This window comes from Mustela erminea, chromosome 1, assembly GCF_009829155.1.
Source record: "Mustela erminea isolate mMusErm1 chromosome 1, mMusErm1.Pri, whole genome shotgun sequence".
Taxonomy (NCBI): Eukaryota; Metazoa; Chordata; class Mammalia; order Carnivora; family Mustelidae; genus Mustela; species Mustela erminea.
This window is the reverse complement of record NC_045614.1, coordinates 87220152-87245827: the sequence shown is the minus strand read 5'-3', so window position 1 is coordinate 87245827 and position 25676 is coordinate 87220152. Positions and strand designations below refer to the sequence as shown.

General features: G+C 49.4%; 1 protein-coding gene and 1 long non-coding RNA gene across 5 annotated transcripts in view; one reads left to right on the top strand and one right to left on the bottom strand.

Moving 5' to 3' along the window:
• Nucleotides 1–2190: 2190 nt before the first annotated feature.
• RFTN1 (raftlin, lipid raft linker 1) overlaps nucleotides 2191–25676 on the bottom strand; it is a 200368-nt gene continuing 176882 nt past the window's right edge. For all 3 annotated transcript variants that reach the window (XM_032332324.1, XM_032332306.1, XM_032332317.1), the window contains 3 exons: nucleotides 12458–12561; nucleotides 10013–10094; nucleotides 2191–3544 (listed from right to left, as the gene is read on the bottom strand). In XM_032332324.1, coding sequence (XP_032188215.1) covers nucleotides 3149–3544; nucleotides 10013–10094; nucleotides 12458–12561 — 582 coding nt within the window. In that variant the 3' untranslated portion in view covers nucleotides 2191–3148. The remainder of the gene's footprint in view (nucleotides 3545–10012; nucleotides 10095–12457; nucleotides 12562–25676) is intronic.
• On the top strand, nucleotides 15287–25339 carry LOC116584274. 2 transcript variants are annotated; one of them, XR_004283139.1, is made up of 4 exons: nucleotides 15287–15559; nucleotides 21632–22078; nucleotides 23729–23782; nucleotides 24173–25339. It is a non-coding gene; the product is annotated as an uncharacterized LOC116584274 (long non-coding RNA). The 2 variants fall into 2 exon arrangements; XR_004283138.1 differs by having other exon boundaries at nucleotides 23729–23835.

Genomic DNA, 25676 nt, shown 5'->3' with positions numbered 1-25676 from the left:
GCATTCTGATTACCTGCCCCTCACACCAAGCCCTTTGCATACATCGTTTGCATCCAAAATCCTGATGAGTTGGTGTCAGCTTCCTTTCACACATGGGGACACGGGTACTTGGAGATGTGACAAAATGAATTTGAGATGGCATGTGCAGGTTAGCATCCTAACAAGCTGATTCCAAAGCCCAACTGGGCTTTTCTACTGCACGGGGCCCCATGTCAAGCAGGCTTACGCTTCCTGAACATGGGTGTCCTCAGGCTTTCCACGTGTCAGTTCTCCGACCTTGTGCCCAGGTGCACTTGAGAGCACTATGCCTGCGTCTCGTGAAGCAGAGTAAGATTTCCTCCCACCCACACCCCTGCCCTGAGCCCCGCTGGAGGTGGCAAGGTCTTGGAAATAGTTTCCTAGCCAAAGACTCAGAATTCAGCCACAGCTTCAGAAGAACTGCTTTTGTTCCTGGCGGAGGTTTTTTTTTTTTTTTTTTTCTCTCTCTAAAAACCTCTTTCCATAGGTAACGACTGGGCCAGAAAATGACCAGAACCCTCCATGGCAGTCGCTCCGTCCCTCCCGTGAGGCTCGACTTAGCCTCCCCTGATGGCACTACCTCTGACTCCCTGGAATGCCCCATCAGGCTGCATGGTGGTGGCAGCAGGGGCATCAAATTCACTTAGGTCCGCACGTAAATCACCTGATCACACCCGGAACACCCCATTCCTTCCAGACGTTCTGTGACAGGTGCAGCCCGAAGACTGACTGCCACGTGCACAAGCCTCCTGGAGCCAAACACTACAAGCTTCTACATCTTCTGGTCATGGGGCCTTGTCAGCGCGAACTATGGCCTTTGACCCTATTGGCCATCATAGGAGAGTACAATTTCCTTCAGGAATGCAGCCACTTGAAATGCACATGAGGATGTTGGGATTGTTAGGGCCTTGGTTACTTACCTTTTGTAGAAAGCATTACATTTCACAAGGAACAAGCTGTGATTCAACTCATGGCCACCCTGTGGCCAGTGGCTGTCACCCTTGGCTGTACCTGGAATCCCAGGGGGCTTAGAATCTGGTGCCTGGGCCACTCTCCAGATGGAACCTAGGTAGCAGGAATGTTTAAAGCTCTCCCGGCAATTCTAAGGCCAGCCAGTTTGAGAACCGCCTCAGGGAGACCGATATTTTGCCAGATAAACAGCAAGGTGTGGAGAAGCAGGGAAAAGGCAAGACCTTCAGGAATTACTTGTCAGCCTGGTGCTAGGGCCAAACTCCCTGAGGAATACAAATTAGCTACAATCACCTTTAATTTTTTTCCCCCAGAACACAGGCAGCCAGCCAACATAAATGTCACTGAATTATTGAAAAATGTACCCACATCTGAGTGATGTAGGCCATCCACGTGAAGGGGTGTGGCCTGGGACCAACTGCTTTCCAAAGTCGTGAGAGATGAGCAGTGTTTTTGCCCCAGGCTCTGCTAACTAGCGTATTTTTAAAAAGCCATGATCCTCTAAGATGATAGCCAAAGAGATAATTTTTTAAATCAGTGCTATATAAATATTCTTGAGTATAACTATGGAAAATGTTAATTTTAAATAGTTGTTTTCTCTTTGATCAGAGCCTTCAACCTTTTTAGGGAAGCTCTGGGGCTGGGTGGGGGAAGTTCACTGAAAAATCCAGAGAAAAACAATTGTACAATGCAGCTCACAAGGGTTTTCAGTACTGCCTTATAAAAATACAGTGCAAATGTGTTTATTTTAGCAAAACTTACAAGGAAGAGATTTGCTTCATGAAATAAATTTACTTAAAAGTCTGGTAACGGGCACTCGGGGGGCTCAGTCGGTTAAGCACCAGAGTGGTGAATTTTGGCTCAGATCATGATCTCTTGGATCCTGGGATGGACCTGGCATCCAGCTCCACCCTCAGTGGGGAGTCTGCTTGGGATTTTTAACGGTATTTGTCTCTACCACCCCGGGCCATGGGAGGTGGCTGTGCCCTGCCTTAGCAGGGTGACACCTGAATCCCACTTTCCATCTTCTTTCTATAAATGACAGGAAAGCACAGTGTGTTTCACTGCTTCTGCTGTTTTCCACAGGAACTTCATTTTCTTCTCCAAAATCATCATGCTGCCAGGAGTCAGCAACTTACTGAGCCTTTGGACGTCAGGCTAGGGCTTTTCACTGTGACACAATACTCAGTACTTACAATGCACTAAACTCATAGATGATTTATTGCTTTAAGTAACTAAACAAGAAAGAGAAGAGACAGGCGGTTGTTCGGGTCAAGACAATCGGCATTCTCTCTCCACAGTTTGCCAGTTGCATCTACTTAAAGCCTGAACAATACTTTCTGGACAATATAAACACGTGATAGCATACATGGAAACAACTCGGCCAATGATACACTGATTAAAATAGCACATAACAAGGGCTCCCAACTGGCCGGGTTGCCCCGAAATGTTGGAAGGAACATGTGTTCGTATGATGTGCTGAGTACAAAACCCTTAAAAAAGTTTTTGGCATTAATACTAATACAGAATACTTTCTCAGACATTCTGCAAGAGGAGGGGCACACACAGAATTACCTCTTCATTTCCAGATTACCAGTATCTATGGGAATACTTGGAGAAAAGCTGGGAGGTGCGGCACCTCCCCTCCCCACTGTCATTTTCTCCACCAAAGCAGCAGGGTCTGTGGGGTGGAGATACTAGGGCACCTGATGGCCTCCAGGCATTGTCACATCACCAAGCAGCTGCAGAGAACAGCAGGGGATGGACGGTGCCCCAGCAAGGGGGCGGTGGTATGAACAACAGAGAGCCTTGATTTGTAGCCAACGATGTACTTGACTCAAATACTCCCTGGAGGCCCTGGGGGTGGACACAGGCACTGGCTGGTCCAGTCCCTCCTGTGGGACTGGGAAACGGAGAAGAAATAACTTGACCTCTTGCATTCTAACACTGGGGGCATTACGACACATTTCTAACGGATGTGCGGAGACCAACACAGTCAGGGACCCAAGCCCTCGGAGGGCCCGGGTGAGCTCACAAGAAGAGGTCAAGCCAAGCCAAAGGGTAACACGGGACACTGGGGCAAACCGGCCCCCAACCCGGATGCTGGCACAGAGCCTCGGGTCTGCCGGCTCATCAGGCTTTCAACACCAATGCTCTAGACTCAGTTGCCATCCCCCGAGGAAGGCTCTGCGGCCACTTCCCCGGCATCTCCCTCCCTGGCATCCTCCCCAGAATGGGAGTGCCCAGTGCAGCCCCCTGTGGGGGCCCTGCAGGGCCCGGCTGGACCATTTTGCACAGCTCCACCCTCCACGCAGAGCGAGTCAGGATGCTGCTTTCCTTCTGTGACCTCCTGGATGGGGACTTTGATCTCCTCAGAGGCCTCGTCATCCTGATGCGGGCCTGGCACACAGTTTCCCACGTCTCCGGCTTTGGAAAACTGGTCTTCTAAGTTCTTCTCGTTTTCTTCTGCTTGTCGCTTGTCTCTGGTGCTCAGTTTACCTTTGGATTTCCTCATCTGCCTGCTGTGCATGTCTTCTCGGGAGAACCGCCACTGGAACTAGAAACCAGAGAGGGTGGGGATAAATAAACACAGGCTCCGGCAACCCAGAGCTTCACCTGATTGTCTGCTTGCCTTCCCACCCCCGTCACTTCCTGGGGCAAGACACACCATTCCCAGTGTTCCTGGAGCAGAGCATTACCAGTGCCAAACTGGAATCATGGCCCAAACACACCACACCTGCTGTTAAGAGCCAGCCTGATGCCTTCCATGAGCTGTGTTTCAGATGTGCATTTCAGGAGTCTCTGGGGACGAGGGGTATGTCTTTCAGTTGGCTCTGGGAAAGGAGATCCTGACATCCTATCACTTGGAGAAGCAGGATGGGAGAAGAGACGTGGGGCCTGCCCGTCCTAGGAGCCAGGGCTCTGGGTACGTGCTTCCATTCTGAGTGGGCTGTGGGCTTACCAAGCACGGGCCTGCATTCTCTTACCAGATCACCAGAGTTAGAAGGGCACAGAACCTAAGGCCAACTGAAAAGGCCATCCCAGCTCCTGGGCTCCCACGGGGGCTGGCTAATACAGCCACTGCTGTGACTGCCTCACAGCCCAGCTTCTCCCCCTGCCCACTCCTGTGCCCTTCTTTCCCCACAGGTGTTCCCGGGGGCACTCTCCCTAAAACTTTCTTCCACCCAAATCTTTCAGAGGCTGCTCCCTGGGGAGCTTCCCTGCAACTAAGCATTTCCCCACTGACAGGGAAGTCAAGAGAGGCTCAGAGAGGATAAGGCTGCCCAGTCAGTAATGGAGCTGGGCAAGAACGGGTCACCTTGAAACTATGAGGTGAGACTGGGCTCGAAGAGGCCCCATGATCATGTGCCCACGCACCATAGACGTTGCTGTTGGGGACAGCAGTGGTGCTGAGGTCCAAAGTCAGTGTCCTGCATGGATGGCATGTGGCCTCCAGATGCCAGCCTGGCAGCCTCTGCTGAGGCATCTGAGGCCTCGCCTTGCCAGCACAGGGATCCTGTTGTTGGAGCTCAGGGCTTGGGTGGAGGAAGCTCAGACTACCCCAGAGGGAAGTTAGCTGTCGGTCCTTGGGCAAGTCATTAATCTCTCCAAGTCTCAAATTCCTCATTTCTCAACTAGGTGTCTGCCCCCAGGGCGGAGCTGCCCCTCTGGGGTCCTGTCATACGGTGGTGGACGCAGACAGCGCCCCCTGCCCTTGGGTGGTGTAGAACCACTGGAGATTTTACCTCTGCCAGATGTTATCCTAGACTCTTATTTTCTTTTTAAAGGTTTTATTTATTTATTTATTTGACAGGGACAGCGAGATAGGGAACACAAGCAGGGAGAGTGGGAGAGGGTGAAGCAGGCTTCCTGCCAAGCAGAGAGGCCCATGTGGGGCTTGATCCCAGGCCCCGAGCAGAGAACAGACACTTAAGGAATGAGCCACCCAGGTGCCCTGAGGACTCTTATTTTGTAATGCAAACCCAGCTCTTCTCTCAGGGTCTGCTCTTGCTAATGAAGCAGAACTTCCGTGTGTTCTCTGGAAGCCCAGCCATACCTAGTTTCCTATAGAAGATCACAGTTTGTTGATTTGATATAAGCCACCAGGAGAACACACCAGCCACTTTCTCCAGGGACTACAGGGCAGAGGATTTGGGGCTGTGAGCACTGAGCTGGTGGACACGATCCCAGCCAACGTATTCTGTCCATCTTGGTCACCACAGGGTAATCCATCAAACCAAATGCCTTCTAGGACTACAGTCTTCTGTGACTTTATTTGGGCCATGGCGCCATCACTCAGTCCCCCTGCTGCCTGGGGGGCCCCTATCCCACCACAGCTGTCATGGGTGCTGCGGCCGAGTTCCGAGGAGGCCCTGACTCAACTCTCCCTTCTTCTCCAGTCTCTTGTGGAGGCATTCTCCTGAAGCAGAGAAGCAGCAGGAGCCCAAACCCAGGAACATCTGAAAAGCGAAATGTTCCAAAGTATAAAGGCAGACTGCCAGCAGGTACCCGCCTGCGAAGGAGCGAACACATACCAAGGTGCCAACCATGTCTCTCACACTGTGACAAGGTCTCCCATGGCCCTGAATCTCCAAAGAAGTATTCTCACTAGTCATGGTTAGTACGATTGGATAGATGAGTGCGTAGAGGTTCAGGGAGGTTGAGTAACTTGCCCGAAGTCACACAGCTAGAAAACAGCCTGTTGGAACTCAGATCCAGGTGTCTCTGGTTCCCTACAACCTCATTCTTGGTGGAAGAAAGGCTTTAGGCTCTCGCCCTAGGGGCAAGGAGGAAAGGAAACAGAGGGCGAGGCCACGCCCCTTTGAAAGGGCTCAGCCCCGCACACAGGTGCATCCCCTTTCAGACTGTCTGATGTCAAGTGGCATCTGCTGGGTCAGGTGCTTGGCTCATTAGGCCAAATAGCTAATGGAAATACAGATTTAACTGCCATTAAAGATACTGTGGTTTGGCTTATTTAAAAAAAGATCTACACCAAAGCCTCCCTGACAGGCCTATTTTTAAAAAGAAAATGATAAAATTTCAATGGCAGTGCACAGGTAAGCCAAGATAGGACCCTTCATTAGATAACTGAGACACCGGCCCGCAGACTTGAATGGGCATCACAACCATCCAGAGGACTCCTGAAACAGAACACTCACCCATCCCACAGTTTTGGACTCAGTAACAACCTTAGAAGGGGAGGGAGACTTGGCATTTTTAACAAACTCCCAGGTAAGGCCCATCTTGCTAGTCCACGGGCCCCAGTCTAGGCAGCGCTGAGCTAAGACAAAGACACCCCCTGTCTTCCTGCAGCCCCAACTCTGCCCCTCATGGAAGGACTTCCTTGTCTCCCTCCCATCTTCACACCTACCCCCTTCACCACTCCCTTCTGCTCCTTTGAGCAGAGGACAGTCAGGGGTTTTAACAACACGATTGTTCCAGATCCCAAGGCTCAACAAGGCACCGTCTCAGAAAGCAAAATGAGGAGAAGCAGGGACACAGCCACCCCCGGGACGGTGACAGCTCTTTGGGGAGGTCTGGAACGCCCACACTTTTTTTTTTTAAGATTTTATTTATTTATTTGACAGAGAGAGAGAGAGAGCACAAACGGAGGAAATGGCAGGCAGAGGGAGAGAAAGAAGCAAAGCTCCCCTTGAGCACAGAGCCTGACGTGGGACTGAATCCCAGGACCCAGGGACCATAACCTGAGCTGAAGGCAGAGGCTTACCCCTCTGAGCCACCCAGGTGCCCGGAACATCCATACTCTTAAAAGCTAGCAGCGCAGCTTAAAAGCTCCATATCTGGAGCAATACCAGGGAGGGCTTCTGAACAAATTAAGCAGCCCCCTCCAACGCCAGGGCCTTCCCCAGTCAGTGCGTCTGTGGCACTTGGCTGTGTCGCTGGCGTCCACACTCAGAAAGATTTCCACTAGTCGTCCATGTCAGAAAGAAGTGTGCAAAAGAAAAAAGTCCTTCACTTGACAGCAGTGTGGGTCCAGAGTTTCATGTCAGCAAGGGCTAATGGATTTAATTCCCACATTTTAAAAACTGTCTGTTACCTGCCCCCACTTCAAGGAGTGTAGCTGGAAGGAAGACTTGGGTGTGGGAGAAATCATCTATTACCTCGGATGGAGTTTAATTACTTGCTTTGAAAGCCCCACTCACAAAGAAGTTTCTTTCAAATGCTGAAAAGTCTTGACGGGAGAATTTTCTCCACTTTGCTGATTAAAAGAGGCCTCAAAATGCTGTCCTTGGTGTGCCAGCCTTGTTGTCCCTTTCCTTAGATTTCAATCCAGACAGAACATGAATGTCCTGGGCTCACACATTTCATTACTTATACATACAAAGGAGGAGAGAGTCTGAGGCAGAGGGAACAGCCAGAGCAAAGGCCCTGTGGCAAGAAGGGACACAGAAGAGCCTATAGGCCACAGTAGCTGGAATGCAGAAGATGGGGACTGTGGCAGAAGAGCCAGACCACACATGGCCCTGTGGATCTCATGCAGATTCCTGTCTTTATCTTAAGAATTACACAGTGCTTTAGGAACATTTAAAGCCGTGGGGGGACAGGATTCTGTGTGCTTCTGTAAGAGATTCCCTTAGCTCCTAGTAGAGGACATATTTGAAGGGGAGACCTGTTACCAGAGGATTAGAGTTGTTGAGGCCCAGAATGGTGGGGAGAAGCAGAGGGATTCAAGTTCCTAGGATCTAAAACAGACATGTCTTGAGGATAGAGTGACCATGGCAGTGATGGGGAGTCAAGGATGAGCCCTGGGTGGGCGGATGTCTCTGGATGGAGGCAGTGCCCTTGTTCCAGGTGGGGGTGGGGCTGGCCAGGTCACAAGTCCCCTTGAGATGCTGGGTAGTAATTGGGTCCGTGGTGCTGGGTCAAAGGGCAGAAACAAGTACTGAAAATGCGAGTGTGGGAGTCATCACCTAAAAGGGTCAGATTTCTCTTTCTGGGGATGAATGAGATTTTCTAAGAAAGAGACCAGAAAGAGAGAGAGAGAGAGAAATGGGGCTGGGTCTGAACCACCTGCTGGAAGACCAGGGCAGTGCAGGGCCAGAGCCCAGACGAAAAGGGGCTTCAAGAGGCAGAGGGTGGTCAAGAGTGTCAGTGCTTGGGGGACCCAGGCATGGTGAGGACTTGATGGAGTTATTGCCATGGTCACTGGGGTACCCACAGCTCGCCGGAGCAGGTTGCCAACCTGAGTCAGCAGCAGAGCCACTGGCTGGGACCGTGAGAGGGAGACAAGCCATCTGGCTGTGAAGTCCCCCCACCGTACCCCACGCCTGGACTCCACTAGTGAGTGAGGTGACCTCTCCAGGTCACACAAAAAACCTGTGCTCCACAGAAACCAATCCCATGAATGAGCAGGAGGTAAGGAAGGACTTCAAGAGTGAAAGCAGCCACCCACTTCAGCACAGCTGATTGGGGTTGGAAGAGTCTACTGATCAGAAAATAGATGACTCCATCCTCTCGCTTTTCCCTCAGGGAAGTTGGTCCACCTCCTCACGGCAGCTTTAAAAATGCTCCCTCTAAAATCTCCTGCTTGTCTCCCTCTGTGAGACACACAGACTTCATACAGAAATTAAACCCCACGGCTCTCCTTTGGGAACCGCCCACATTCCAACCGGGAAGTGCTGGCGGGAAAAGGCAGCACCGCCTCCTTCTCTTAAAGGCTGAGTTGGCGTGTTTTGGCGTCTGATGGCAGCCTGGCTTGTGCTGTTGTTGAATGTCACCGTGAATGCACACAGTCCCCAGGAGCCTGGGGCCGAGCGGTAGCTAACGGTGGTCTAAGGAAGATCCATCTTCCAGCCGGCGGCTGACTGCTCCTGGTGGTTAATGGTGACTTCAGCGGTTGCCTTCTGGCCCTCTGCTGCTGTCACCTGTCACATTAGCGTCTTGGAGCTGAGAGAGAGACCTTCCTCTGCATTCTACACCATCTGGCTTCAGGTCGCCTTCTCCTTGGCGTTCCTCCCAGGAGCCCCCCCACCAACCCCGTGGGTTTGCCGGCTGGCGAGGGGCTGCTGCAATCTGTTCGCTTGCTTGTCGCCCCTGTCCAGGCTCCATGTCCAGAGAACATGAGGAACTATGAGGGGAGCACAGCAGGGTGCCAAACATGAGGAGCAGAGCAGGTCTGTCAGGCCCTGCCAGAGAGCACTGCGCTGGCCAACAAAGTTGGCTCAGGCGGGCTTCAGGTGACACCTAACTTGGGCTCTTGCAAGTCCCCGACTCCCTCATCTCTTCCCGAGCAAATGGCCGATCACCCACAGGAGAATCACCCACCGGCTGCAAAGTGTGGGGTGAGAAGCATCAAAATCATCTGACACAAGGAAGGGCTTGGATTTGATTTCTGGGAACATGGGGAAAATATCTCAGAATGGCCACAGTCTCTTAGCACAACTGTGTTTTCCAGGCTTGGTCATGTGCTGTCCAGGGAGGGGATGAAGGCCCCCAGCAACCCCCAAGGCAGCGGGGCCTGAGGACTCTGCTGCGGACTGTGTCCACACCAGCCACTGTCACTGAGAGTGACATGGGGTCGGGGCATGCCAAGGAGCTCTGGCAGGGCCTCTCTCTGCCAAGATCACTGCACTTCTGATGTCCTGAGGGATCCAACAGGCTGCAGCCAGAGCTCGTCATGGGATTAAGATACAGAGAAGCTGGGCACAAACTCAAGCCCTGGGCACAAACTCAAGCCCTGGACACAAATTCAAGCACCCCTGCAGGAGGCAGCTGACTTCAGGCCCCTATTTTTAGTTTAGCGGGAGTATCTGGTCTATATGCGTGTCCGACAGAACAGTTCTACTCTGCTCTCTGAACTGGCAGACAAGACATCGCCTGCCCAGCGCCCCCATCTGTCTCTTTTCAGCAGCCTCAGGTGTGCTCCCGTTTGCCAAGGCGCTCAGATGTTCCTCTGAGAGCCCTTGGAAGTCGGAGCCAGCTGCCCACTCAACTGTTACAGAAAATCCAGCTGCAGAGGAAGCCCTGCCAAGGAAAACTGAAAAAGGCCATCAAGGTCGCTTACCTTTGATTCCTTCTTCTTGATTTTCTGAGGTAGACACGGTCTCTGAAGAAAGACAATTTGCTTGGTGGATACATTCCCCTCCCTAGAACACAGAGGTGAGAATGAGCCATTAACCCCAGGCCAGCCCCAAACCTCACCCATGTGCCTACCCCTAAGGTTGTTGAGCCCGAGCACTGACAGAACGGAGAACTGCCACCAAACAGGGAGAGGTCAGCAGTCAAGAAGCACTCGTCCCAACCCAGGCCATCCACCCGGCCCTTGCTTCCAGGGGGCTCTGCAAGGGGCTCAACAAAAGCTCTGTGGGCATCTCTACCAAGTCAGCTTCATAGCTGGGGGCTCCCCTTCCCTCGATGTGAGGTAACAGCTGGCATTGTGGCCAAATGATGACAAACTGGCTTCTTCCGTGAATCTCAAGAGGTAGAAGCTTCTTCCAACTCTGTCTTTGGGAAGGAGCCAAGGAGAGGTCAACTGGCCCAGGATAGGTGGTGAGCCTCCCAGCTGCCTCTAAGGAAGGCTGGCTGAGCACAGGGGCGCGGCCACGGGCCTGATTCAGCCTCACTCCTGCAGGCACAGGAGAGGGGTGCTAAGGAGCGCTGCTCATTTTTCTGGCACAGTGAGTGCACTTTCCTCTGGGCCCCCACAGAGCAGCCTTTAAAGATGGCAGAAATAATTTGTGAGGGAGATCGCTGTCTTCTCTGCTGAGGCAAGCGCCACTGCATGGAATGTCGGAAGGAAAGGGGGGAGAAAATGAACATATTTTGTGCTGGGTCTGGGCTGGGTGATTTCACACATCATGGCTCATTGAAGCCTCACCCCCGAGGAGTGAGTAAGCCCACTTGGAGTAAGCCCACTCCAAAGAGTGGGACCACAGCCTGTCTGTAAAGACAGGAGACGAAAGCTCATTTAAGGAGTGGGCTTGAGTTCTCACAGTGAGGATTCGAGCTCAAACCTCCCCAGTTCCCCGAGCTCTCCACTCCACCACGAGGAGGCGAGGAGGCGCGTGCAGCACAGGGAAGTGGAGGATTAGGGGGATTACTGAGCAGGTAGAGATCTGAGAGGGCGACAGAGGCACCTGTCTGTACCCTCTGGGTTTAGAGAGCTCAAAACGAGCGGGAGCTTCTCATTCAAATCCAGTTCTCATCGTGACTCCTGTCCTTTGGAGTGGGTGGTGGAGCAGGCTTTCTTCCATCTTACAGACAAGGAAACTAATTCAGAGAAGCTATAGGACTTGGCCAGGATGAACAGTTAGCAAATGGAGGGGTCTGGACCTGGGTTCAAGACTGCATGTCCCAAATTGAGGGTTTTTTTCCTACCCTGGTTCTTTCCATCATTCCGTACCCACAGAAGTCTTGGTTGTAAGGCACCATGGAAGCTCCCAATGGCCTGGGGCCAAAAGGTGGCTGCAAACAGGTGCCTGGTAGTGTGCAGACCCACTGTGGTCCAGTGTCAGGAGGGAGACACGCTGAGAGCCCAGATGGCCTCCTAGAGGGACCCAGGAAGGAAGGCACGGATTGCCCCCATCATTCTCCACCCTGAGTCTGGCCTCTGCGGCTGCACGGCCCTGTTGTCCCCCCAGATCACCAGCCTTGCCTCATGCCGGCCATCACCCTGCCTGGCATAAGAGACAGGAGACTCAGTCTGGAGACTGAGGTTCTAGTCCCAGTTCTGCAACTTATTGGGTGCGTGGCTTCAGGTATGTGACAGAGCATCTCTGAGCCTCAGTTTTCTCATCTATAAAATGGGAATGATATCTATGCTTATAACCGCATGAGATAGTTAGGAGAATTCATTCAGATAAACCCCAAATACAGATGAAAGGCCTTTCAGGGACATGCCCACGAGGTCCAGGGAGGGTGGGCTGAGCTAAGGTGGACAAATGCCCCTAAATGTGAAACTGTAAGGGGTGCCACAAGCCAGGGCCAAGACTGCAGGTCTTTACATGCTCTTTGTGGGACTAACCACCAGGGCCATGATCTTGGGTGAGTCCTTCAACCTCCCTGGCCATAACTTCCTCAGCTGCAAAATGGGTTCAGTGAAAAGACTTCACCTTGTAGGACTTTTTTTTTTTTTTTTTTTGAGTACTAAATGAAATTTTACATGCAAGGTACCTAACCAAGCCAGAACAGGGCATGCAGTAGGGGCTCGATTTCTTTTGTACCTGAGAGCTCTGGGCCCCCACAACCCAGGAGGCTCACCTTTGACATGCTTGGCAATCACAGTTCACTGGCCAAGAATCCCCATGTGGGAGGAGGGGCAGGGGATGCCCTGAGAGTTGGGGGTTAAGGATCTGAAATCCCAGCTCTGTCACTTCCCAGCTGGAGAGTCTGGTAACCACACCAGCCTCAGAGGTTGTCACAGGACGAAAAAAGTTACATGCGTCAAGGGCACAGCCCCGAGCTGGTGCTGAGTGATAACGATGATGATGCTGAGGCCTGTTGTTGTTACCTGGTAGTCTTGACCACGGGAGTTGGTAGCACACAGGTGAGCTGCCAGCCATAGGCCGCCAGGGAGTTCAGCAGGGGCACATAGTCGGTCTGCACCTCGACACCCTGGGGAAGAAAGGCCACCATGAGGGCTGCGGCTGCCCCAAGTCAGCACCTGGGTGACCCAGGGGGATGTTCCATCAGCCAGCAGAAGCTAGGCGATGGGGCAGGAAAGGGCGGGGAGCCCGGCAGCCCGGAGGTCCTACCCCACAGACCCCACCTGGGCGGGAACTAGAGCCAGAGGATTAATGCGTTAATTTGGTTCTATTCTTGCGTGGACAGATAGCCTCCGGTGAGTGTCTGCAGAAGCACAGTCACCTGGCCTCAGAGCCGTATTCAGGGCAGACGACAACACACCTGAGGATTCCGGAGTGCGTGCCTGGGAGTTAGATCACGTTTCATTCATGATCAAGTCGTTCACATCCAGCCACGGCAGCAACACAGACGAGTGCACGCATGCACATACACACACACACGGGAGCTTCACTTGTGTTACACAGCCTGACACGAATGGGCTGATGAGCGCTGCCTGTGTTCTACTTCAGATCAGTGTGTGCACCTGTGTAGTGGGGCCTCTGACTTGCCTTTTTTTTTTTTTTTAAATTATTTATTTGAAAGACAGAGATCACAAGTAGACAGAGGCAGGCAGAGAGAGAGAGGAGGAAGCAGGCTCCCCACTGAGCAGACAGCCCGATGTGGGGCTCGATCCCAGGACCCTGGAATCAATGACCTGAGCCGAAAGCAGAGGCCCCACCCCACTGAGCCACCCAGGCGCCCCTCTGACTCGCCTTTCAATTGAGAAACTCAGTCCTGCCCCTGCGAGAGAGCACCGCGCTGTGAGGCCACTGCCCCTAGTTCCACGTCCGGCTCTCTCACTGCAGCAGGCCTCATTTCCCCCTCTGGGCTCCACGCAGACGCTGGGGGTGTGGCCCCCGCCCTGCCCACTGTCTACAGTGGGTTCCCCGTCTCTATGAGGCTGGCTTCAGAACTACAGAAAATCTCAGACAGGTTCTGATTCCTTCTAACCACCGCTAGTCAGCGAGCATTTCAGAGTGGTGGGGACAAAGGTGAAGGAAGGCACAGTTCCACTGCTAGTGTTCACAGCTGGAGGGGGCAACAGCACAGACAGGCAAGTGATGGGAATACAAGACGGCCCACGGGCAGGGCCACGAGGCTTCGAAGGTCAGCAGAAAAGGAAGGATGCCAGACGTGATCAACACAGGCTTCCTGGGGCCCAAGGGCTGGGCAAATATTTGACAGGTGAAGCTGGGGAAGGGGCATTCTAGGGGGAGAACCCCAGCATGTACAACAGAAGATTCCACTGGGCCCAGAGCACCGAGGAAGGTGGCTTCACTTGGGAGTGGCACTGCTCACAGCAGGACCACAGGTGGTGACTGGCTGTGTTGCTGGAGGCTTTTTGGGAACAGAACGAGCTCATCTGGTTGCTCTGGGCTAAGGGGCTGGAAGACAGATGAATCTTCCCTCTTCAAACGGCTTTTGAACCCCTATTGCTGGGCACCCATCCCAGCGTGGCTACCAAGTTGCCTGAACTCCTGGCAAGTAATTGATCCTTTGGGAGACTGTTTCCTCAACTATAAAAAATAAGCTTTGTCCTCTGACAGTGGCTCTCAAAATGTGGTTCCCCAAGCAACAACAATGGCATCAACCTGGGACCTTGTTAGAAATGCAGAGTCTTGGGACCCTGTCGAGACCTACCAGATCTGAAACCTGGGGGTTCTTTCTGTTTGAAAGAACCTTCTCAGTAGTTTTGATGTACAAGTTACAGAAGTACTGCCTGGGTAATCAATTAGGTCTCTCTTTTTAAAGATGTATTTATTTATTTATTTGGAGGGGGGTGGGCAGGACAGAAGGAGAGAGAGAGAGTCTTAAGCAGACTCCATGTGGAGCTCAGAGCCAGACACAGGGCTTCACCTTATGATCCTGAGATCACGACCCAAGCTGAAACCAAGAGTTGGACGGACATTCAACCGACTGCGTCCCCCAAGTGCCCCTTAACTCGGGTCTCTTCTGATGACAGAAGAGTCCAATTCTGTGGCCATATCCAATCAGCTGTTACCTCAGAGCTAACCTTCCCCATCCTTCTCCACTTGAGAAGGGAAAGTAGAGGCCTCTGAAAGGCCCAGTTCTGTGAAGGAATTGGGGTGAGGAAAGGGAGAGGAAAGGGGGAGGACGGGCAAGCTAAGGAGGGGGAAGAAAGGGAGGCCCCTCAATAAAAGAGGCAGGAGCAGAAAGGGAAAAGAGGAAAGGAGAGAGGGGTACAAGAATAATCACTTGATGGATGGGTCAGCAGGGGCCCCCATTGTGACCCCTTCTCTGAAGCCCCCACTCAGGCCCAGGGATGGCAGATGACCCCAGTGACACCCCTTTCTGCCCAGCCCCCTGGCCACAAGAGGAACTCCCATCCACACCAGCTGGCAGTATCTTTCATGCTGGGCCCGGCCCTCACCACCTGCTGGGGCTGCTTTCTCCCCGACAACCCAACCCCCATCCCTGCATTCCCGATTTCAAGACAGGAGGAAAGAAGTGTTAAAGCCACACTCTCAAGCTTTGCGAGGTTATGATTACTTGGGCCTATCAAGAATAACCTTCCCACTTTATCAAGCACTGTGACAAACCCGACACAATCAGACAGTAGCCATGGCAACTAGGACAAGCTTTGGCGCCTCACAAAGCCCTGAGTGGCAGAATGGAGTCCTTTTATTAGTGGCTGCGGCCCGGCTGGATTTTCTCCGCGGGCACCCAGAGCCGCGAGACAATGGCCAGCCCCCCGCTGCAGCCTGACCTGCCCGCTAGCATGGGGTGAGCCTGGGCTGCCTCTATTTTGCTCTATGTTTATTTCGTTTTGTCACTATCTTAAAGAGAAAGACAGCAGGTTTTCTCCCAAACAGTTTTTCCCTTCAGGGTAAGGGATGTCAGCCAGAGGGTGCAGAAGCACAAAGCCTCGGAGGACAAGAGAAAGCACAACAAAAACAGAACCCTGCTTTCGAGAGTAGTGGTAGTAATCCGGCCTTCACGTGGAGAGGGGAAAAGTAAAATACAAATGGTAAGGGGTGAGGAGGCAACCCTCTGTCAGAGTCCCCCGCCCTGACGGTTTGGGGTGGTCCTGATTTAATGAGTGGTTAATATGGTTTTCCGTAAGCATCTATCAAAGCCCCTTCGCGTATTATCAATACCGTACGCAGACGACGTTTCTAGCATATGACATGAGCCCCAAGCAGTCAGGGGAAGAGGCTTTCAAGTCCATTAGCTCAGAAAGGTGGTAGAAAACCTAACTGGATGGAGGCTCCCTTTGATCTGCTTTTCTGTGACACTCCAGTGAGGACAGAAAAGCACAAACAGCACTCCAAAGACAGCCTGCTTATCAAACGGAAAGACATTTCTTTCTGGAAGTAGGAGCACAAATTTTAATTAACTCTCCACTCTCCTGTGTGGATCCGTAATCTCCGATCACACCTGGAGTGCTAAAAAAAATGGAGCATGTCCTGTGGTTTTTCAACTCATGTAAAAGGAATTCATTTGTATTTATGGCTCTTTTTTCCCTTTGTTCCCCATAATTTCTCCAGTGGTTGCAAATCAACTAAGGAAACAGACATCCAACACAACCTTCCCTTACCCTCCAAAACTCATGACAACAGCATGTAGAGTTTCTTAAGAAATGCCTTTGTCTTTTGATCATTTTTAAAGATCCTCCATTCAGGGAAGTAATTAGGAGGTAACACACTGGTCCAGTGAGAGAGTGTGTATCCCGAATGTCAGTTTGCTCTTCTCTTTTCTCCTGTTTCAATCTGTGGAAGCAATCTGGGAGAAAAGCAGTTTCAAAGAAAAGACTTGGCTCCTTCTACACAACTGTGTAAATGGAGAGAGGAATTTAATTTCCCATATCTGAGAAGTGTGTGCGGGACCAGCACTGGGATGGTCTCCATGCCTGAAAAAACAGTGACTGGGGAATGTTTGCCCCTGTTCCCGACTGCCACTCGGTTGGGCCCTCGCCTTTCATGGAGAGGGCATGTGAAGGTACAAAACTGCAAAAACATGTGTCATGTCTTTTGAAAACCTGCTGCCAAAACACTAATGCTCAACACTTACTGGCTGGGTATGCATATGCTACTGTTTCTTAACTTACCAATTTTAGATATCCTTTGATTTCCTACCACGGAAGATAAAGCCTTCACATTCCCATACACATTTCTTACTTCCTCTTTCTTAGTGCCCCCAAATGGTCCTAGTAATTCTAATCAAATCAAAAGTTAGTGTTTGTGTTATTACAACTTTGCAGATGTTGCTCAATGCTGGGTCAAGAAATGTGCTGTGATCTGCCTTCTTTTTCACATGATAGAGTTAATCATGTCCTCAATTTTTTTTTCTTCTTCACATGTCTGGTTGTATGTGAACCCATCACTAATTTACTCCGTATTCTCCAACACCTCTATTCTATGCCCACTGATAAATATCCCATGTGCCTAAATACATTAGTTCTGGGGGTTTTGGGTTGTTTTTTTTTGTTTGTTTGTTTGTTTTCCTCCTTCAGTGGAGACATCACTTCTGGAGCTCTGTGCACTCTTTCTCCAATCCTGGTCTGGCTGCTTTCCATGGCTGGGTTCTTCTCCCACTGCTATCTAAGGCTGGTGTTTTCTTTTTCTTGGTTTCCTCTACATATTGCTATAGTGCGTCCTCCCATGGCTTCCCAGGAAACAAATGCCCTGTAAGTCACTTGAACCCGCGCGTTCATAAAAGTGTCGTCGTTCTCACCCTTAACTAACAGTTTGGGTACAGAAGTTTGGGCTGAAACCTACTTTTCCTTTGAGATTTTTCAAGTACTTCTCCACTGGCTTCTAGAGATCCGCACTGCTACGGGGATATCTATTTTGATTGCTAATATTTTACAACCTCATGAGCTTTGTAAGCTTTTAGGATATTTTTCCCCATGAGGTGTCAGAATTTCACAATGTGCCTTGGGGTGGGTCATACACTTGATGACCTCACCATCTGAGGATTCTTGTCCTTCAGTTCTGAAAAGTGTTCTTTTATTTTCCCTTGAGAGTTTTCCTTTTCTCCATTTTCTCTCTTTCTGGATCTTCTATAAGTCAAAATGGAGGGCTGATATTCCCATGTTTTTACCCCTCCCCATTTTCTTACTCTTTTTATTTTCCTTCTGAAAGATTTCCTTTCTCTTTCAGCCTTTTTGTTACCTTTTTAACTTTTCTGCAGCCTTATTTTTAAGACCCAAAAGCTGCAGAGACGGGAGCTAGGACTCTTACCACGATACATAAGGACTTTAAACCAATGCCCCGGTTGTCAGCTTTGCAGTTCACTTCCCACCGTCCCATGGTCATTTCTGCTTTGAAAACCACAGCTTTTCTCATTTTCTCACATGGCTCCTTGTCTGTTAGGTGACAGCTTCCTGTACTTTACTAGGCCAATTAGCATCTGCTATTTACTTTCCTTTTCTAAAACTGTGTTGAAATCATTCCTCTTTTCTACTTTCTCTTCTAATCTTTTTGTTCTTGTGGATACCTTACCTGTCTATCTATCTGCCTGCCTGCCTATCTATCTATCTAGCTACCTACCTACCTACAGTCAGTTTTCATTATTCATGAGAATTCTGTTCTATAATGTTGCCACAAGAATTACTGAACACTTGGAGCCAATGCTGTAGGGGAAATACAGGGTTGGGTTTCTTTGAGCTTCTGCTGACAGCATCTTCATCAACTGATCAATACAGAACCTTGTCTTATGTGCATTTTTGTTTAAAGACACCTTTCAAAATATATTTTGTTGATTCACTACCTTTTGAATATACAGCCAAAAGCGCTAGAACTCAAGCCTGAATAAAACTTACCTAACACGTGTCTTTGCTCTGTAAGGCACACTGTAGCCTTCTTATGCCTAGAAATACCAGACAACACTTCAGCATGAGACTTGGAGCCACTTTAAATAGCAAAATCAACAATGAAAGGCACAAAAATGTGAAAAGTGTGGCACTAAGTAGACTGCAAACAGGACACTTGTTTATAGTATGAAAGCTAAAACAGAAAGGCAGAGCATCTCCTTAATCGGGAACAGGAATGTCGGCAACTCAAATTTTTTGCCATTCTGCATATGCCGGCAAGTAATGGTGAAAACAACAAGAGAACAGATTTGGGGATTACAAATAAATTTAAGCAAGTAGGATTTGGAAATATAGAATCCATGAACAATGAGAATTGAGTGTAGCATCTATCTATCTCCATGCTTACCTCCTATCATTCCTTTTGTATCATTTCACTGGGATTTTTCAGAAGAAACAGATGCCTGTGTCCAACTCCCCACACTGAACACAGCTTTATTATTTTAATTTTAATGAGCCAACTGGAAGCCCTTTCTAACTAACTTAGAGTCTGGAAACCATAAAGTAAAAATAATAAATTTGGTGACATAAAAAATAATAAATTTGGTGTCTTCTGCAAGACAAAAGACAAGCTGTGTAAAGTCAAAAGACAAAAGACAAGATGGGAAAACATTTGTAGCTCATATTACAGATGAAAAGGGAAGAGCTCCTAAAATTTGATTTTAAAAAAATCCAATAATCCAAGTTTTAAAATGGACACAAACAGGAAGAGAATCACAAAAAAGGAAATTCAGACGCCCATTAAGCACATAAAAAGAAAAACACCATATCCCATAATAAGAGAAATGCAAACTAAAAACTACTGAGATCTGAATTTCTATCTATCATATTGGGAAAAACCCAGAAGTTTGACAACCACGTTGTTGACAAGGCTGTGGGGAAGTGAGCATTCTCAGACACTGCTGGCAGGAAGGCAAATTGGTTCAACCTCATAGAGAACAATCTGACAGTATCTCTCAAAATTGCAGATACATTTACCCTTTGACACAACAATCTCACTTCTGGGAACTGATCTGTATCTATATCTCTCTCTATATATATGCATAGTGACAAATGTACAAAGTTATTCACTGGAGAACTGATTGCAATAGCAAAAACACTAAAGATTACCCAAGTGTCCATCAATATCAGGCTTGCTAAATTAAATTATGTTTTATGCACATGATGATTGGGGGCCTGGGTACTGGCTGATCACGTGCTGAACAAAGGTGACCAGGACAAGGAGGACAATGAGGGAGTGAATTCATTTTAGACATGCTGAGTTCAAGGAACAGTGTCCAGGAGGCAGCTAGATGAGATGGGACCTACAGCAGAAAGAGTATGTTCACCCACTCCCACAAATATGTCTACGCCTCAATCCCTGGACCCTGGGCCCATGTCATCTTTCATGATAAGCGAGATTTGGCAGATGTGATGAAGTTAAGGATCTTGAGAAGGAGAGGTTATCCAGGCAGGCTCAATGTCATCAAAAGGGTCCTCTGAAGAGAGAAGCAGGTGGTGGGGTGTCGGGGAACGGGGTCAGTCAGTCAGGGAAGGAGGTATGCGGATGGAAGCAGAGGTCGGAGTGACTGGCCCCAAGCAGGACGGTCTCTCCAAGTTGAAAAGTCAAGGAACAGATTCCCTCCCACTATCTCCAGAAAAAATGCAGTTCTGCCACCACCTTGATTTCAATCCCTTAAAACCCATTTTGGATTCCTGACCTCCAAAATGGTAAGAGAATAAATCCCTGTTGTCTGAAGCCTACAGCAGCAGTAGGAACCTAATACACAGGTAAAGACAGGGACAGGTAAGATGAAAATAAAGAGTTGGAGGGGAGAGCCAACACTCAGTAGCCGCAAACTCAAGGAGCCTCGAGTTTGGCTAAGGAGGCTCAGGGAGCTCCTGGCAAGCAGGTGAGGGAAGAATAAAGAAAACACAGACTGGAAGGACAGAAATCAGCCCTTGAGTAGCCAGGGTGGGAAACAGACCTAAAGAGAAAGACTCACACCATCAAATGTCACAAGAGGGCAAGAAACCCAAAGCCGGAGGGATTATTTCTGCAGTTGACAGCGAGGTCTTGGGAGACCATGGCCAGGACATCTTAGCAATTCTCTTCTCCTGCAGCAGGAGATCCTGATCTGGGGGCTGTGAGGAGACTAACACGGTTCCGCCACCAGATGGAAGCCACCCTGTGCTGGAGGGAAGGACAGAGGAAGGAACGACTTGCCCCTTGGCTTTCTCTGGGCAAATCTCTCCGAGGCCAGCTGGGGCTGCAGCAGCCCTGCCTCCCAGGCCCTCATCTTCCCTCCTCCCCGGGGCCTCCCGCGGGATGCAGCCCCTGCCAGCCAGAGGGAGGGGCAAGGACTCTGGGGCCGGCTGGAGATGTTGTTTTCCTCTTTGTTTTACACACAATGCCCCAGAAAAACATTTTCCTGATATGTAATTAGGCCAACATAATAGAGTCTAAGAAAGCAGTCGGTCTCATTTTAGACAACTTTGGCTTTCATAACGTTCAAAGAGAATATGTTAAAAAAAAAAAAAAAAAAAAAGCTTAGTTCTCAGATGTAGAAAAGAGGGCAGATGAAATGCAGGCGGTGTAGAGAGTCTTCCAGCCCAAGACTCTTTATCCACCCCTGCTGCTTAATTCATGTCTTTGCCCGATTTTCTCCACCATGCAAGAAAGGTAACTGGCTCTGGAGCACTTTGAGAGCCCAACAAAATAATAATGATCGTCGTTATTGCTGTTTGAGATGCATTGTTTGCACAAATGGCCCCAATTATTGCCTCCCTGTATCCAGGCCTCTTTACAACATAACTCTGCATAAAGAGGGAGAGTCCATTTCTCCACTCCTTAAGTCCAGTCTGGCCTTGTGATTTTCTCTGACCCACAGAATATGGTATGACCACAGAATAAGGTATGACCTTATGGGAATTCTGAACCTGTGCCTCGAGGGCCCTTGCTGCTTCCACTTGCTCTCATGGAGCCCCGCTGATGCTCTGAGGACAAGCCCAGGCTGGCCTGGCAGAGGAGGGCAGACGTCTGAGAGATGCCATTTTGGGCCTGTGAGCGGTCGCTGAGGCCTATGTGCGGGACTGGGTGGGATGAGTCAAGCCTAGGCCAGAACAGCAGCGTCACCTGGCTGATCTGTGGACTCACTAGCAATAATAAAGGGTTGTTATTTTAATTTGCTAAGCGTTAGCTGTTTTATTCCACAGAAGAAGCTAACTGCCCTGTTCTTATTACTCTAGGAAGAGCCAGATGCTCAGGCAAATGTCTCAAAGGAAGATCATCACGAGAGTCACCTGGTCTAACTTGAAAGAAACCCAACTTAAGAGCTGCGACTGAATGGAATTCAGAGTTTTATATTTTTCATCACACTCGAGGCTGGCACACCCTGCCCTCACTTCCTCCCTGCCAGCCACTCTGTGACCTCGCTTTACACCCAGAGCCCTGAAGCCTAGTTGCTGATAACCCATCACGAGGCCCAGCACAGCACCCCCCCCCCCAACCGTCCCACCCCGGGTACCCTGGGAGGGAGAGATAAAAACCCCCACTGGGGAAGAGCAGCCCTGCTCGAGACGCCGCTCTGGCTTCTCCTAAAGAACCATGCACGCCAAGCTGGCAGGAAAACCCCACCTGCATGGGCAAGATAACACTCTCCTGGATTCAAGGACAAGCAGGGTGATCTGGTCCTGGTATGTGTGGGTTTCTCTGAAGGCGGGAAAGGGGTGGTGGGTGGCAGGCGATGACGGGCCATACACGCTATCGGAGCTGTCTGCTGACATCCCCCTGCCCCCTCGGGGCGAGATCCCAGGAGCATGTTACACTATAGGGCTCAGGGATTATGCTGGAGGTGATGAGGCTGCATGTTTTGAGGTTAGGGGGTGACGCCTGGGCAAACCTTGGCCATTAGTGGGAACATCCACGGCCACAGTTCCGAGTGCAAACAGTTAAGCAGCTCAGAGCCGCTATGTCCTGTTGGCTGCTCAGCAGGACCTCATACTGTCACAGCATGGGGCTTACGTCCTCCAGAAGCTGACATTTCACACACATACTGAATGCATCAGGGGCGAGCATGTCCTCCCCAGCAGACTTGGAAGCAGCTTTGTTTGATAACAATTAAACAAAAAACGTTTTCTCTATCTAGGGACTTGCCAAGTCCCTCCCACTTGCGTTGATGAGCGAGGAAATTAGGCTTTCTGGGAGTAAATAGGATTTGCCACTTTATTACTCCCTCTTTAGACAATTTGAGGTGGATGGAGGATCATTTTCTAACCTTTTTTAGTTTTTTCACCTTATCAACTACCTGGAAAAGAGGATTTAAAAAGAGCTTTCCTGGATATAATAACAGGATATAATTATAAGTATTTACTGAGGAGTTTGGGGGACTGGAAAGTTTGTCTGCAAAAACCCTAGAACTTTTTTTTTTTTTTAAGATTTTATTTATTTCAGAGAGAATGAGAGAGAGAGAGAGAGAGAGAGAGAGCATGAAGTGGCAGGGAGGGTCAGAGGGACAAGCCGACCCCCCGCTGAACAGAGACCTTGATGCGGGGGACCCTGGGATCACAACCTGAGCTGAAGGCAGATGCTTAATTGACTGAGCCACCCAGGTGCCCCCCAAACCCTAGAACTTTTTAAAAAATTATTTTATTTTATTTTTTTGAGGGGGAGGGGCAGAGGGAGAGAGAATCTTAAGCAGGCTCTACCCCCAGCACAGAGCCCTACATGGGACATGATCTCAAGACCCTGAGATCATGATCTGGATGTAAAATCAAGAGGCAGACACTTAACTGACTGAGCCACCCAGGCCCCGAAAAAACTCTAGAACTTTTAAGACTATATCAGAATTACCACCTTCCTCTACAGTAGAGTCCTGACACCTTACCAATAATCAACAAAATGCTAACCCTGGGGGTTAAAAGATGGAGCTAAAGGGCTAAAAGATGGAGCTAAAGGGCTAAAAGATGGCCCCTAAAAGATGAAAAGAATCTTAGCAGAAGAGGAAAGGGAAGGAAAGGATTATTCCACTGTTGCTGTGCAAACTAGCAACAAACAGAGTTAAAGAAAGCTGGGTGTCTTGGTGTGTTGGGCTATATTGGCCTTGGGTTCACTCTGCAAAGAAAGTGGGTAAGATCCTGATGCTGTGCAAAGCTCAACACAACAGATTTTTCTCTCCCTGACTTTCTCCACCTGGTGAATTCAAGGTGCCACAGTCCCACTTTGGCATTTGGTCAATACTCTCTAAAGTCAATTTTCTCTTCCTGGTGACCCAATTGTCAGCGTCTAGTTGCTATGGTTACCATGATTCCAACCCAGCTGTCTCTCTGTGCTCCCTTCTCCCTCAGGCTAAATTATGTTGCACGAATCCTGCAGCATGTCCTCTGAGGACGCTGCTCCTGGTAAGTGGACTTGTAATAGAGCATCCAAGAAAAACATCCAGCCTTCAGGACACGTCAGATCCCTGACTGTTCAGTACCCCAAGCCCATGAGTCCTTCCATTCTCTCTGGCTCCCTGCTCCTCTACAACCTAGAGGTAAATCCACCAAAGCCTGTAACAGCTCTCTTGGGTTCCCATCAGCATCTTCACAATGACTCACCAGAGGACGAGATGATGAAGAGCCAAACAAAGTCGAAAAAATGAAAATGATCTCAGAGAGACTGGCCAACTCTACTTGGTGTCCTCTAAAAAAATCCCCCTCTCACCCACTGTCTCCTGCCCTCTCACTTCATCTTATTAATCATTACTTGGCACAGATTTGTTTACCTATTGATTGCCCTTTCCTTCACAGGAACGCAATCTCCACAGAGGATTTTATTTATCCCATTGCTGAGCAATCCCAAGCACCTGGGGAAGCGTCTGGCTCAAGTGAGTGCTCAATGAAGAGTTGCTGAGTCCATGAATGAATGCACCTGCCACCGCATTTTTGGGGTGGGTTTTGCTGTTGCTGTCCTATAGTCTCCAAGTCTTATAAAAATTGCTGTCAATCACATTCAACATTGATGAGACATGAGTTTACCATTAAAAAATGTCAGTTAATCCGCCGGAAGGGTTTGATACCATTCTCCTGGGTGTTCTGTATGTGGAAGCTGGAAGTAGATCCTTGTATGAAAATTAAATGCACAGTGTCACATGCTGGTCACCAACCATTAAGGCCACTGGATGTTTTAGCAAAAATTACCTGGTAAATTATTAACTGGCCACACACCAATGCTTCCGTTCCCTACACCTGTGCCACGCAGCGTGTTGCTGCCTGTTAACCAGAACACCACAGCATTTATTTCCCCAGCTCTTGAACCTGAACTTGGGCTTGTGACTTTCTTTGGACAATGGTATATTAACAAATGTGAGGCAAACCAAGGCATGAAATAAGCTAGCACACTGGGGCTCTTGGGAACGCTGTAACTGGAATCGTGTGAAGAAGCCCGGCTAACCTTCTGGGTTATTGCCCCAGCCAATAGCCAGCCAACCACTGACCACAAGAGCGAGACCACTCTGGGCCACCCAGATATCAGCTGAGGCATGAGAAAGCCCAGGAAAGATCAGCAAAGGTGCTCCAGAGTGGAGCACCTTTTGGGTCCTAAGCAGACCCAAAGAATCATGAGTTAAGTAAATAGCTGTTGGGAGCTATGAAGATTGGAATGGTTTGCTACACAGCAAAAACTGATACAGACTAGAAAACAAAACAGCCAATTTAATAGAGACAAGTCTATCTGCTTCTTTCAAAGGTATTTTGTCCCTGTAGGGGAAGGTGGCTCCACAGAATCTCCTGGCCCAATCAAGTCTGAGGGGGGCAGTACTTCTGTGATGAGCCTTGCCCTTTACCTTCTTGCCCAATGTCCCCTTCTGAACACTAGCAAGAACTTTCAAGGTAAAATAAAAAGTAACTTTTGTTTTAGTGGGATAAAAATAAAAATTGGCTATCTTAAAGAAGTATGGACCTTTAAATCAAAAAATAATATGAAGTATAATGATAAAGGTTAAAGAATATTCACGGTTGGGGCACCTGGGTGGCTCAGTCGGTTGAATGCCTGACTCTTGATTTTGGCTCAGGTCATGATTTCAGGGTTGTGAGATCGAGTTCCGCAACAGGCACCACGCTGGATGTGGAGCCTGTTTAGGATTCTCTCTTTCTCCTTCTCCCACTGCTCTTCTCTCTCCCTCTCTTAAAAAAATATTCATGGTTTACAAGCACAAGAAAATGGAAATCCCCTAAAATCCACCGACAGAAAACTAATGAAGTAAATTAAAATATGATTTTTCACACCCAGAAATACTTTACAGCCATTTATATG